We start from the raw sequence: 12,129 nt of genomic DNA, 5'->3' as shown, positions 1-12,129 counted from the left end.
ATTTTGAAGATTATCTTCACAACCAGCGACCGAAGCTTAATTTAAAATAATCACTTAAATTCTATATTAAATGGAAAAAAAACAGAAAGCAGTATTAATTAGGCTTTCATTATCCTTTTTTGTACCTTTTTAAAATATGTAATCTACGTAATTTTAGATCAGTTCCTAATTACTCTTCTTCAATACAATCACAGCTGAGAAGGTACATCTGTTACATCTTTTTTTATGGGTGTTATGTCTAGAAACAGAAATATCTTTTACTTATTGTCAGTCCCAAAATGATTTTTTTTAAGTTAGATGAAATTCTGTTGGCTTGTTTAGAGCTATGGCACACGAAATAACGGGATGCTTTTCACCATGGAAGACCCTGGTCCCGTAGACATTTACACACTTACCTCAGTACAGCTGACTGCAGGAGATTCTACAGGACTCTGAAGCCATGCAGCAAGATGCACTTAATTTCTTCAAACATGTCGAAGACAGTAGTTCTCATTTAGGACTAAAGCCCCTGTCTGCTGTTGGATCTGTATTAGCCCCAGCCCCCGGCTCAACTACATGAGCAGAGTCTCTGTCCGGACAAATCGAGCTAGCAGAAAGAAGCTGTTACCCCAGTACATGTTAACTGAGTACAGAACATGGCTGAAAAATGTCTCCGCTCCCAATCTGGGAAATATTTAGGCACTTGCATAACTTTAAATGGGTCCTGCTGAAGCCCCTTCCCCCCCTCCCCTGGTCTACTGGAGTTGATCCCTTGCTCTACTGGGGCCCAGCCCCTGATCCCAGGGGAGCACTAATGGGGCCCAGCCCCCCCCCCATGGCTCTAATGGGGCCCAGCCCCCTCCCACCCCTGGGGGAGCTGTAATGGGGCCCAGCCCCCCCCCCATGGCTCTAATGGGGCGCAGCTCCCTCCCACCCCTGGGGGAGCTCTAAAGGGGCCCAGCCCCCTAGCTCCCCCTATGGCTCTATTGGGGCCCAGTCCTGCCCCCATACCTCTGAGGGAGCTCTAAGGGGGCCCAGCCCCTCCTCTCCCCCCGTGGCTCTAATGTGGCCCAGCCCCCTCCCACCCCTGGGGGAGCTCTAAGGGGGCCTAGCCCTCCCCCCGTGGCTCTAATGGGGCCCAGCCCCCTCCCACCCCTGGGGGAGCTCTAAGGGGGCCTAGCCCTCCCCCCGTGGCTCTATTGGGGCCCAGCCCCCCCATACCTCTGAGGGAGCTCTAAGGGGGCCCAGCCCCTTCCCGCCCCCCCCCCCCCCCCCCGTGGCTCTATTGGGGCCCCGCCCCCCCAGAGCTGACAGGGCCCCCGCCGACCCCAGTCGCTGACGTTCCCCCGCCCGCGGGGACAAGTTCTTCGACCGCAGCACGTTACTATGGAAACGGGGAGAAAGGGGGTGGGGTTCTCCTTCCCGCCTTCTCCGAGCGCGCGGGCGGCCGGCCGGCGGTGCTGTGCGCGTGCGCCGCTCACTCTATATAAGGGGCTCGCGGCGCCTGCGCGCAGAGAGGCAGGCAGCAGGCTAGGCTGGGTGGCGGTTGGCTGGCGCGGGAACCATGTCTCGCTACGGCCGCTATGGAGGCGGTAGGAGCCGGGCCGGGCCATGCCGCGCGGGGGGCCGGCAGCGGGGATGATGGGGGGCGGGGGGTCTCCGCGGGGAGGCCGGGGGGCGGGGGCGCGGCGCGTGGGGCTCGCCGCGGGGGAGGAGGCCGCCGCCATTTTGCGCACGTTGGGCGCTCGCCGCGCGGCTGGGCCGGGGCTCCCCGCGGGTGGGGCGGCCAAGATGGCCGCGGCGCCTCCGCGGCGGAGGGGCTCGGGGCGGCGGGGGCCCGGCGCGGCTCTCAGCGCCCGCCTGCTTTGCTCTTGCAGAGACCAAGGTGTACGTGGGGAACCTGGGCACCGGCGCCGGCAAGGGCGAGCTGGAGCGAGCCTTCAGCTACTACGGCCCGCTGCGCACCGTGTGGATCGCGCGGAACCCGCCGGGCTTCGCCTTCGTGGAGTTCGAGGACCCGCGAGACGCGGAAGACGCGGTGCTCGGACTGGACGGAAAGTAGGTGGCGCGGGAAGCTGCGGGGGCGCGGGGCCCGCTAGTCCCGGCCCGCGGCGCTGACCGGCGCCTCTCTGGCCTTGCAGGGTGCTGTGCGGCTCCCGCGTGAGGGTGGAGCTGTCCACGGGCATGCCCCGCCGCTCCCGCTACGACCGGCCTCCCGCGCGGCGCCCCTTCGATCCCAACGACCGGTGCTACGAGTGCGGAGATAAGGGGCACTACGCCTATGACTGCCATCGCTATAGTCGCCGGCGGAGGAGCAGGTACGTGGGGGACAGGCGCGATTGGGTCTCTGTGCTAGGTGCAGCTGTAGTCTTGTTAGCCAAGCAGAGCATGCTATGCCAGTTTAATGTAACTGTAATGCTGTGTTCATGCAGGTGTATTTTACATTGTGTTGATATTTCGTATTAAATGTTAATATATTAACAATCAACCTGGTCAAAACCTTTCAGGTTTCTTCGTTTGAGTCAGTCGCCTTGATTCAGAATGTCACAAGCCTTAAGGTTTCATGCTGAGGCGCCTTGCAAAATCCGACAATTAAGATCCTCCTAGACCTTGAGGTGATCAGCATAAGAGGCCAGATCCCCTCGAGCCATCTACACCTAGCTTCACCATATTCTTTAAAGGGCAGAAAATTTGAGACGGTGATCGCCGTAACAGTAAATTTGGCTTTCAATTGGGGCCCCCCCCCTCCGGTTTAGAAAGAGGAACACCAGATTGACCACATTCCCACCTAGAAAAATCTTCTTGCGTCAATCAAGCCTCACCCTGGCTCATTTGGCTGTCAGTTTGATCGTCGTTAGATTGAAGAGAACACCTAGATGCAGCGATCGGCTATAGATACTTCTAGATCGTCTAGATCTGCTAGACCTTGGGCCAAAGAGGGTCGACCTGCAAACTTGCAAGGTTTATTTTAATACACATTACAGTGTTTTATATTATAATGTAATTCTAAATGTAATTCAGCTTAACATCTTTTCTAGGTAGTAAAAATACTCAAAACAAATAGGCCCTGATTTTTTTCCAACTGACAGACACTAATTTTTAGTTGTCTGAAATTTTAACTTCAGCAGAGGCTCACGTGCGCTAATTGCTAAAGTTGTTTTCTAATACTTACTTTTTCTAACCTAACATTAGGTCACGGTCTAGATCTCATTCAAGGTCCAGAGGAAGAAGGTATTCTCGGTCACGGAGCCGAAGCCGTGGTAGGAGGTGAGTTTCAGACTTTCATGTGCTTTCCTTTTTTAAGAGAAGTCAAACATCCTATTCACCTTTTTTTAAAGACAAGCAAAGCATTGTATAATATTTTCAATTTTTTCACTGCAGATCCAGGTCAGCTTCCCTTCGCAGATCGAGGTCGGTGTCGCCTCGTAGATCTAGATCGGCCTCACCCCGCAGATCCCGATCACGTTCTTTAAAAAGATCAAGGTAATTGGTTTTGTATTATGATTATCAGCCAACGTTTCTTTTAAGATGGATTCAGAATATTTGAAGGGTATGATGGGAGGTAGTGTGAAATTCATTCTTTGTGTTATTTGGGGAGTAGGTTCTATGAAAAGGGCTTGAGCGCTCACTTCAAGACCAAACATATTAACATGGGTGAATTTCCCCTCAACTAAAGTGAATATTCTAGAAACAGTTCTCTTGAATTTTTGGTATTGCATGTTTAGCTGGTCTTAGGGTCTGGCGTATACTTAAACGTTTTGCCAGCCTAGTTATGTCCTTGAGTGTGAATAAAATCACACTCCAAACAATTTAAATGCTCCAGGGCTTTGGCCACAATAATTATGTAAATAAAAATAGCTTTACATAGCATAACATAATATAAGCTTATCAGTGACATCAACTTCCCACATTTGAGTGATTGCTGTCTGATTTTTTGGAAAACAGTGCCTCTATCTAAAGCTGGCAAACAGGAGCCTACTCAGATAACAAAATTGCTGCTGCAGTATTGACTGCTTGAGGGAGTTTTTTACCTAGACAGCAAATGCTGTGCATTTGTATTTTTCTTACTGCCTTGCTGTGTATTAATAAAGAAATTAATTCTTCTTGTGGAGTTGAGTTGGCTTTCATTAGTTTCCTTCTTCAAACTTTAGGTCTAGATCCAGATCCAGATCCAGGTCTGCTTTATGGCCACGAAGCAGGTAAGATGTTTGCCATAATTAATTAAAGCTACAGGTTTACTTAGTCAAATGCAGTAGTTGTTTCGGCCATAGATAGATGCATCTTAGGCGAAACTTGTTCACGTACCAGAAGTTTGCCTGTGGTTCACCATCATGCACTAAGACCCTAATGTGTCCTGTAAAAATGAAGTTGGTGCCAGGAAAGTATATTACAAGGGAGACTTTGTAGTTTTAAACCCCAAACTTGCTGGAAAAAAGCTTAAACAGCACCTAGCAAAATACAAATGCACAGTAATGGAGAACTCAAGGGAATCCTTGGGGTGCGTTTGGGGGAAGCTCCCTCTTGATGCTAAAATGTGGTGTTTCTGCCTGTTACCTCATGGATGTCATATTGAAACTTAACATTAGTTCCCCCTACATTCAAAGGTCCATGTAGCCATTCCCCAGTGTGCCCTGATTCACTTGCATATGCTAGTGGTGTGCAGTGAACAACTAACTATGAGCAATTTGTGTCAGCTAGGGAGACTCAAATAGTAGGGCATGTTACTGAAATGTAGGACTGGGACTGTTTTTCTATGAATGAGGTACTCCTAGAATTCAAATACTAATATAAAGCTTCTTTGTGACATACCATATGTATGCAGTTTAGTGGTCTAGTAGTGGAAGAGTTTTTTTTCAGGATGGGAGTTACTGAAAAGTGTCAAAGCATTGGCATTATACACTGAATGGATTTAAAGATACTCTCCATTGAACTTCACCTTCAAGCAAGCAGAAGATTCTAATGGCTTATTTACAGAAGAACAAAGGGAACTCGTGGCTGCAGAGCTACAGAAGTTCTAGAATCAGTTAGATGTTCACATCTTGTTGGTAGTTTTAAAATGTCACAGTCACAGCAGGAGAACTTCGTTTCTGATGGTGGTTATATTAAGGCGGCACTGCTCCCTTGTGCTAATGGTTTTTGTTGATGGATTTTCTGAACAAACAAAACTACACAGAAGAGTTGCCAAGAAGTAGAAATAGGTAGGATGAAACACAAATGTGAGCACCTGACTTGAAATGTACCAGCATGTTTTCATTACATGAGTAGTGATGCATGGTGACTGCATCTCGAGATGAGGACAGATAAAAACTTCAGTGCAATATTTTCAGAAACCGATGACACTCAGTTATTGCTAACTGTAGCAGGTGTCGTACAGTATCTCTATAAATCTTGAAGTAGAACGGTATTCAGCTCAACACTGACAGCTGCTTCCTCATGTTTATCCATCAGCCAATCAGTGCTGACATTGAACAGTGAGGATGAAAGAACTCTTGCCAAGTGCCTGTGGAGATATGCAACCATGCAGTGTATCTGCCTTAGAAGTAGGGATGGTGGGGATTAGCTTGATGCCCATACAAATCCTTTTAAAGGATTTTTGCATACATTCAGTGATGCGTGTTTAAAATGCTGACTACGGCTTTTTTGTAGATTTTTCACCATTTTAAAATATGGAAGGAATTGTTTTCATGTAACCTTTTTTCTCACTTGTGTCCATATTTTGCAGCCGATCAAAGTCCAGATCACCATCTCCAAAGAGAAGGTAAGTTGAATCTTGCGACTAGAGACTGCTGGGTGTAGAATAAATGTTGTCTTCAGTGGTCTCTACTGAAAACTTGTTTGACTGAGATTACAGAACTTTCCCCTATACTTTGTCTCTGATTTAACTGTAAGGTGCATTTCGGATGGACAGGGCTGTGTTAATTAATACATAGGACACTGATTACTAAGATGAAGCCCATCATGGTAAAGCTGTTTCCAAGAAACTGGGTGCATGTTGTATTATGAGGATCTTGCCTTTGGCTATTGCTGTATTTCCATCCTCGTATAATCGCAAGTTAATGAAGCCTCTATAAAGTGGGTGAGCTAAAGCATGAAATAAATTTTAAGCACAGGGGAATCAATTTTAAGCAGTCTATTTAAAAACCTCCAGGGTCATAATGAGATTAACTTGTGTTCTAGGAGGTGCAGTGGGCTACTTCTGTCTTACAATTAAATCCTTTTCAGAAGGACTGAACCTACTCTCTCAAGGGGTGGGGGATAGAACCAGAGTCAAAAATTTGAATGGAAAATGTAAATGGCTCAGAGTAAAACTGTAAATGGATTAAATGTGTGAAGCAAAACATAAACTAAAGACTTCTTGTAACAAACACCCATCTGATCGAATTGAAGTCAGACTGCGGTCCACCTTGCTGGTGGCTCTGTTTTGATTAACAGCTGTACAGTCTGTTGCTACATGGTAATGCAGGATAGAATTTTCTGCATTTCCCTTTTGTAACCCAGATGAGTACTTGTTAGAACATTGCATAGTTTATGTAATTAATCATTAGCCTTAGTTTTTCCATTTTAGTTTGAGCCATTTTTAACCATTTTCCATTAATTCAGAATAAGTATGATCTTAACCCTAGGGGACCACTTTTCCAAGCTTGATTGAAGTCTCTTGAGGAAAGGAATGCATGGGAACTGGAGTAGCTTGTGCCTTGCCACACTGTGTGCCTGATCTCAAGATCCTTGTTTGTAGCCTCCTTTTTATCCTTTCCTGTTAATGAGGAAATGTGTGTAAGATCTATTTTAAAAGGAAAACTAATTATCTACTTTCATTGGTGCTGATTATTGGGTTATTACAGAAAATACTTGGTTTCTTTTTTCCCTCCCCTCTGGCGATATGGCTATATCGGAAGTTCCAAGTCAACACTAGAGTTACTCCAACTAACTTCTGTTTTTCTTTCACTTTCAGTCGTTCACCATCAGGAAGCCCTCGAAGGAGGAGTGCAAGTCCTGTAAGAATGGACTGAAATTTCAAAGTTAACCTTTTAGGAAGAAAGTTATTTTGTTTACGTTGTTATAAGGGATTTTGTGTCTGATGTAAATGGTAAGGGCTTAGTCCTAGAAGGGTATTTCAATCAAATAACAATTGGCCTGGATCGGGATCTTCTAAATTGTGACATCACATTCGTAGATTAGTGCGCAACTTTTTTTGTTGTATGCATTCGCATCCTGTGATCTGAAAATGTGGGACTTTTTTTATTGACACATAGAAATAAAATGTGTATTTCTAACTAAAAACCTTTGTGGTAGCCCTACTGCTTCTGTTAATGCTTCAGTAACTTTAAAGCAAGTCATGTATGTCATTGAAGTTGACATTATACAGGTTGTCAAACATGTATCTTTAATTTCTTATTTTGTTCTGAGATATGGATGAGGTGACGCAAGTTAAAGGTGATCTGCAAAGTGTTATTACAGAAGATGCTTGTGCCTTTTTTATAGGTTTTTGATTCTGAAAGTATCCTGAAAGGAAGGAAGTGTAACTTTTGTTCTACTGGTTTTTAACTTAAAATGATCGGGAATGTAAAGTCTAGTCTTCCCTGGCTGTACTGTTGAAAGGATTTTTTACTCACAGTGAAAAATGGCTGTTAACTTTTAACCAGAGTGTTTAAATTTTTGTAAACAGCTCAATTACCCCTACTTTTTACATATAAAGAAGCAGAAAAGGGCACAAGCACAGGGGGGTTTTTTTGTTTGTTTGTTTTTTTGTTTGTTTTTTGTGGGTTACCTTTAAATAGTGCATGTTGAGGGAGAAAAAAATACAGCTCTGTCATGACTTCTCTTCTGCAACCAACTTTGTCCAATTAGACAAATTGGGGGGAAAATGAACTAAACGAGTGACTTTATGCAGTCACGATCTGTTCTGCAACATATGTTACAATCATAAAGCAGCCTGTATGCTGATAGGCAAAACCTTTCATGGTACTGGTAAGTTAATTCCTGTAGTACGCACCAAATACATGATTGAAGAGCATAAAATAAATTGTATATGAGGAAGTATTTCAAACTGAAGCCTATTTTGTGATCTCTAAGTTGCAAGGGGCTTTGACACTTCATGTTGAAACTGCGCATGACTGTCTTTTGGTAAAGATGTTGTTAGACTGCCAGGAACCTTTTTGATAAATAAACAAAAACCCTGCAGATCTTAAATATTCTGGTCTCTTTAAAAAAAGAACTAGATAAATTCATGGAGGACAGGTCCATCAATGGCTATTAACCGGGATGGTATCCCTAGCCTCTGTTTGCCAGAAACTGGGAATGGGCGACGGGATGGATCTCTTGGTCGTTACCTGTTCTGTTCATTCCCTCTGGGGCACCTGGCATTGGCCACTGTCAGAAGACAAAATACTGGTCTAGATGGACTTTTGGTCTGACGCAGTCCGGCCGTTCTTATGCTGTAGTTGAATACCAGTTTCAACATTCAGGGAGAGCGCTTTAGAGCACCTTCACAGGCACTGTTTTTGAAAGAACAGACTTGTTTGTGCTGCTAATGAAATGTCTAATGGTGGATTATGCTTGTAAAAGTATAAACCTTAACATAGTACCTTAAATAGAAAATTACTTGGCCCAAAAGACAAATTTTGAGTAATCCACAAGTTTCCGATAATAGACTTCTCATCTAATGTTAGGCTTCACTCGTGCCTGTAAGACTCTTGCAACTAAGTAGTCCCAACACTCTGAACAGGTCGGTCCCTAGACTTGTTCACACATGAAGGTTCTGGAGTACTAGCTGTTGGAATGGCCTATTTTGGTAAAGTTCTTATTTTGACAGTTTTCATGGTCACCTGCCAGGCTTATTTCTTAAATCTGTTAGCCAGTTTTCTAGGTTTATGCCTTGACTTGATTTTTGCGGGGTCTAGTTTTCCATAGGTACAGTGCATTGTGGTTTAGCAATAGGAGCATGAGCTTCCATTGCTAAGTATTCTGTGATTAACATTTTGCTAATCCTTAAATACAAGACCCCCAAAACTGAAAAATGGGGAATGGGAGATAACCTTGTATAATTATAAGGAAATGATTCAGCAAATATACCTAGAAGTCATTGCTTACAGGTATCCTTATTCATTGTACAGAGGAGTCTAGGCACCAAAGAGAAGCCGAAAGTGAGGTCAGTCTAGAGAAGTTGAAGCATAGCAGTGTAATGGCTTGTGTACATGAGTTGCACTGGCTTAACATGAGGTGTGAATTTACTGTGTGAATGCTCTTGATTTTGCTTTAGTGTAAATTAGTTGGGAACAGGTGTGAACTAAACTGCAATAACAAACCCTTAAACTGAAACAAGTGTCAGTACAGAGCTTTGCTGCATTAGTTTAAATTCATTCTTTAGGTCAGTGGCTCTCAACCTTTCCAGACTACTGTACCCCTTTCAGGAGTCTGTCTTGTGTCCTGCCAAGTTTACACCTCACTTAAACTACTTGCTTACAAAATCAGACATAAATACAAGTGTGTCAGCACACTAAACTGAAAAATTGGAATATAAATATTGTACTTACGTTTGAGTGTATAGTATATAGAGCAGTATAAACAAGTCATATGAAATTTTAGTTTGTACTGACTTCGCTAGTGTTTTTTACGTATCCTGTTGTAAAACTAGGCAAATAGCTAGATGAGTTGATGTACCCCCCGCAAGACTTCTGTGTACCCCAGGGGTACACCTACCCGTGGCTGAGAACCACTGCTTTAGGTTAAGCTACTGCTGTTTTCCCATGTAGACCAAGCCCCAAGAGGAAACTAGATGCCTGTGAAGACCCACAGGCCTGGAACTGGGAAGAGGATGACCTGGGGAGAAAAGTAGATGTACAGAAATGGAGGAAGAGATTGGGCCAGGAAAGTACTTGCAGTGGAAAAGAACCAGACAACAAATGTAGCAAGGGCTGAGAGGAATATACCAAATGTGAAGGAATTGAAATGGGGGGAGGAATTCTGCCTTTCCCCTGAAAAGGGCAACGGAAGCACTGTAGTTCGTATTAAATGCACTAAAAATAAATGTAAGGGCATTTGCTGTGGAGGCTCCTTGACTGAATCTTGCTTTTAGTCCCACCTCCCTTGCAGTACAACTTTGCAGGTGTGGATCTGGACAGAGGTGTGTCTGTGGACCCACACAGATTGGCTTCATGGTAGGGGTCCAGCGTTGAAGTTCTGCAACTAGACTGGGCAATAGGGGAGAGGGTAAGGGGTACCATTATGTAGCTGTTTTTAGTCTTACTCCAGCTTCTTCCCTTGGTTGATGTGCTGTGGCCACTGAATCTGAAAAGTTGTAGATGAGTTAACAGCATTTTTCTTCAAAATTTTCAGATGAGAATGAGTCTCTGCTCCTATCCAGGGGCTTGGATCAGTCACAGATCTCTTCCCACAGTTTTGTCAGGTTTAAGTTAAATAGACGACAACAACAACAAAAACTTTAGCTTCACTCTATGATCTGTGCTGTCTTTCTGTATTCCCTTGAGCAAATGGCTTTGCTCAGAATTCATCTTACTCTGAATTATCTAAAAAACATCACAAAGGGAAAGGCAGTGCACAGCCCCCTTGCAAGCTAGTCTTTGTAAGAGGGCAGTGTTTACCTCATTTGTGCCCTCAGAGTTCTTAAATTGATATTTGATTGTGAAGGCATCTGTTTTAAAGAATTGAGTTAAGTTTGAGGGCAAGGAAAATTTCCTGCTGGTGCTTGCTACTGCAGGGACCATGCTCACCTGTGTGGTGTAATCCTGATGTATACATTTACTGTCACGCACTTCAGTGATGCTTTAACACAGCTGTTAATTGGTGATACACTGTCTCGGAATGGGTGAAACATGCTAAGAGGAATGTTGGTACTGAGTGGGATGCACAGGGAAATGAAGGAGCTGTCATCAGGACCCCTGGAACAGGTTCCTTCTTCGTTGCAGAAGAGGAAAGCTGTGGGCTGCAAGGAAACAAGTAATGGGGATGGCCCTTAGGAAACTCATACTACCGGAAGGAGAGAGGACAGCCCCCTAGCCTCTCTTGTGGCCACTGACTTTTTCAGGCACTCACCCTTTGCCTCAGTACTTCCTCCTTTTTGCACAGTATGGTTTTGCTTTCTGTTCTGACAGATCCCTTTGTGGTGGGATGTCTGCTTCAGGAAGCAGACTTTGTCACCCTCCTACCTCTAGGGCTGATTGACTCACTTATTTACACAGAGGCAGTTTGCACAGTTCCCCAGAGACCGCTTGGGTATGTGCAAGCTTCCATGGTTGACTTGGCCAACACTGCAGCTGTGACTTGCATCCCTCCTGGGAAGCAGCTATCACTATCAAATTGTGGTGCTTTTATGCAAAATGCTCCTCAAGCAGCAGGTTAAGGCTAATACACTTTCAGTTGTGAAGTAGTCACACATGGGACCATTCCATCATATAGAAATGTTGTAACACGCAGTCATTGAGGATTCTGTTTCACAGTTGTCATTTACATCACAGGAACGCTGATTCTTTGTTGCAAGTCCAGTCCATGACAAGTAAAATCAGATTGTCTATGATTCCTCAGCTTCTGCTTACGGCCACACTTAGCATTAATTTTAGTTTTTAAGCAGTCAACATTTCTAGCAGTGTTACACCACCCTGGCAATAACTGTCTTCCTAAGTTCTGTTTTCTCCCATTCCTGAATGGGTGATTTTTTTGAACACTTTTAAAATGTAATTTCAGCATATGTAAAGACTAGTCTGACAACTGCAGTCCTGTTTAATCACAGAACATGTACAAAGTACCAGCTTCCCCAGCCTGCTGAAGTATGTTCCTCACCCAAATTTGTTACACTAAAAATCAGTAGTGTTGAGGGGAAGTTGGTCCAATAAAAGATATTACCTCTTCCACCTTGTCTCCTAATACCTGCACCACTGCATACATCCAAATAGCAAGGGCAGCTGAACTGCCTAGGGAAGGATCAGATCAATGGGAACAGATAGGTGCTAAGTACTTACGCTAAACTATGTTTGACCTTGTATTTAGCTGTGACACTGAGTGCCTTTCCCAATGCTGAGGAAGAGCTCTGTGTCGCTCAAATGCTTGTCTGTCCCCCAGAAGTTGATCCAGTAAAAGGGATGACCTGGGTCTTGTCTACTTACTCTTTCGAGTCATTTTCTCCCCGCAATGTCT

At 44.6% G+C, this 12,129-nt stretch overlaps 1 protein-coding gene across 1 annotated transcript; it reads left to right on the top strand.

The window, feature by feature from the left end:
• Nucleotides 1–1,465: 1,465 nt before the first annotated feature.
• LOC128833919 (serine/arginine-rich splicing factor 7-like) lies at nucleotides 1,466–8,019 on the top strand. Its single transcript, XM_054022208.1, has 8 exons — nucleotides 1,466–1,571; nucleotides 1,857–2,037; nucleotides 2,121–2,297; nucleotides 3,172–3,246; nucleotides 3,361–3,462; nucleotides 4,131–4,178; nucleotides 5,702–5,737; nucleotides 6,932–8,019. Exons 1-8 carry the CDS (start codon nucleotides 1,544–1,546, stop codon nucleotides 6,987–6,989), a joined length of 705 nt encoding a protein of 234 aa, XP_053878183.1. The 5' UTR covers nucleotides 1,466–1,543; the 3' UTR covers nucleotides 6,990–8,019.
• Nucleotides 8,020–12,129: the final 4,110 nt, after the last annotated feature.

This window comes from Malaclemys terrapin, chromosome 3 (assembly GCF_027887155.1).
Source record: "Malaclemys terrapin pileata isolate rMalTer1 chromosome 3, rMalTer1.hap1, whole genome shotgun sequence".
NCBI lineage: Eukaryota > Metazoa > Chordata > Testudines > Emydidae > Malaclemys > Malaclemys terrapin.
The sequence above is the reverse complement of the archived record's forward strand: the minus strand, read 5'-3'. Positions and strand labels throughout refer to the sequence as shown.